This window comes from Triticum urartu, chromosome 6 (assembly GCF_003073215.2).
Source record: "Triticum urartu cultivar G1812 chromosome 6, Tu2.1, whole genome shotgun sequence".
Lineage (NCBI taxonomy): Eukaryota > Viridiplantae > Streptophyta > Magnoliopsida > Poales > Poaceae > Triticum > Triticum urartu.
In genome coordinates this window covers 243,715,964-243,718,539 of record NC_053027.1, presented here as the reverse complement: position 1 = coordinate 243,718,539, position 2,576 = coordinate 243,715,964, and the positions used below count along the sequence as shown (strand labels likewise).

The following is a 2,576-nucleotide window of genomic DNA, read 5'->3' as shown; positions in this document are numbered from 1 at the left end:
GTAACATATGCATGTTACTACTCTAAGTTACTCCCTACTGTGGCTAGTCTAAGGCTGGTCATAATGGAAGTAACTTAGAGAGTAAGATAGATGCCACATAAGCAAAAAAGATGACGTGACAAGTAATTAATGAGGAGAGAGGCTAATAGAGTAACATAATATGTTACCATCACATAGCGCTTTTCAATGCAAAATGGCTCTACAAAGCAATAAATGAGGACATCTATGTTATCACACCTATAATACCACCCACTATGAATGTAGTAACATAGACTAGTAATACATGTTACTAGTTTAAGTTACTCCCTACTATGACCAGCCTAAGATGATCAAAGCTTCTTACGAGGACGTGCATCGACTCCTCCCCGCATTAACTTGAGCGCAAAGGCATTTTTTATGGCAGTGGAGAAACAAAACTGGCTCTCCGAGCAGTTAACGCGTGCCGATCCAGGATTGCGGACCGAGAGATTGATATTTCGATCCGAGAAGCCAGAGCGTACGCAGCCGAACCGCCGAATCGATTCGGCACCCGACCACGAGCGGCAAAGTATTACTACTGACTGATGAACATCGCGCGTGCCCATGCATATGCTGGCATTTGATGCGCCCGTCGTGAACTGGCCGTGTTATTTTTGGTCTCGCGGCGCTGACCACGGCATTACTGGGCCGCCGCTTTAGTTTTCACCGGCGCCGCCGCCCATCGGCAATGTCGTGATGCTACTTCAAATACAACGAGCGGCGTTGGGCGCAATAAGATCGAAAACTCGACATGCGTTTGCGTCCACCTTTGGAAAACAAGCTTGATGAGTGCATGCATGCATTCGCAAAAAATAGTACTACTAGTATGAATCAGTAGAAACACCATCCGTTGCAAGCATGCGTAAATCTTAATCTACTCCCCGAGTTCTTGCGAGGCACCGTCATACTGAAGAGGTCCCCAAAATTTAGCTTTAACACAGAGATAAGGAATTTCACCAAATCAACATGGTGAGAAATCACACAAAAAATGGACCATAAGATTCGATAAGATTAATTTCCATGCATTTGCTAGCTACAAGACCAGATTTCAATCCCCAAAAGTTGATCTAGTACAGGGTAGCATGATTGATTAGACACTGGCGTATATATATATAGGGGCGGCTAAGCAAATCTTAAAGCCTAGAGTACTAATTTCACCGATGATTGCATGCACAACAAGCGCGCCTCGCACCGCATTGCATCGCATGCACTCGACATCACGCCCTGCGGCTGCGGCCCATCGCAGACGGCGCTGCCACGACCTCCATGAACGGCGGGTACTGGATTACGTCCTGGAGGAGCCCCTGCGGCAGCACTGGGAAGTCGCCCTCATTCTCGTACCCATTGTCGCCGGCGCCCCAAGAAGAGGATACGCCGCCGAAAGCCTCGTGCCTCTCCTGGTTCGGCAGCCAGATCAACGCGTCAGGTTCGGCAGTGCGAACATGGTCGCGCGGCCGCCTGCTCGCGTGGGAGCCGTGCACCACGTCCTGCAGCAGCCCCGTCTCCGGCGGATCTCGCCCTTGCAGGACGCCGGCCCAGTCCCAGTCGTCGTCGTCGTCTTCCACTCCGGGAACAGACGACGCCGAGGCCGTGGCGGTGTCTGAAATGGTGACCGTAGCGGCGCACGAAGCAGCGGGACGAGGCGATGGTGGCGTCGGTATGGGCGGCGGAGGGGGGTTGACGTGGGAGTGGCCGTGGCCGGCGTGATGGAGGAGGACGCAGCCGTGCGGGGAGGAGCTCATGAGGTTGTGCAGGATGAAGGTGTTGAGCTGCGCCGGCGGATGCGCCTGCGCCGTCGACTGGCCCCACGGCCAGTACCCCGCCGGCCAGGAATCGACGGGTGCGGGGAAGTTGGTACGCGCCTTGGCTCCACGCATGAAGCGCGCGGCGACGTCGTAGGCGCAGGCCGCCTGCTCGGCGGTGTCGTACGTGCCGAGCCAGCGGCGCGCTTTGGACGCGGGGTCCCGGATCTCCGCCGCGAACCGGCCCCACGGACGGCGCCGCACCCCGCGGTACTGCATGCCCGTCGGAGACACGTCGCCGGACGCCAAGGAAGAACGCTTGCTGCGGTGGCGGTGTGCGTGCGCGTGCGTCTGTGCGGCCGCGTCGACGTCCATGATGTCCACGCTGTGGAATGGCGATGTGCTTGGTTGTGTTGGGACTTGGGAGTGTGAGGGGATGATGAGGCGCGGGGGAGCTGCTTATATAGATGGGGCGATGGGCAAGACAAGGAATTTCTTCTTCTTTTTGACAAAATACACCTCGAACCACTTGATATTGACTTTGTTGTGGTTTCTAGGCTTGGCGGGTTGCCATTTCTCAATCAATTGAAAAATGGCTATAGCTCAATCGATGCTCTTTTAGAAATGAAAATCGCTACTACTCCTACTTGTTTTTCAATCTCGAAATGGCTATTATTGCTGTCTTCAGTTCCTCAAAAAACAAATACCCCCTCCAATACAAATTAATTGTCGCACACTTGGTATGACTTTATAAAGTTATCTACTCTATCACTAAGCTCTCTAGGATTAGAGCAACTCTAACAGACTTCGCATCCC

At 53.3% G+C, this 2,576-nt stretch overlaps 1 protein-coding gene across 1 annotated transcript; it reads right to left on the bottom strand.

Moving 5' to 3' along the window:
* Positions 1 to 1,034: 1,034 nt before the first annotated feature.
* LOC125517274 (ethylene-responsive transcription factor 3-like) lies at positions 1,035 to 2,171 on the bottom strand. Its single transcript, XM_048682457.1, has one exon. The coding sequence runs from the start codon at positions 2,133 to 2,135 to the stop codon at positions 1,236 to 1,238; it is 900 nt and encodes a 299-aa protein (XP_048538414.1). The 5' UTR covers positions 2,136 to 2,171; the 3' UTR covers positions 1,035 to 1,235.
* Between the last annotated feature and the right edge of the window lie 405 nt (positions 2,172 to 2,576).

Bases quoted from the DNA above. Each gene is read 5' to 3' on its own strand.
- LOC125517274 (XM_048682457.1), bottom strand. From the start codon at position 2,135: ATGGACGTCGACGCGGCCGCACAGACGCACGCGCACGCACACCGCCAC.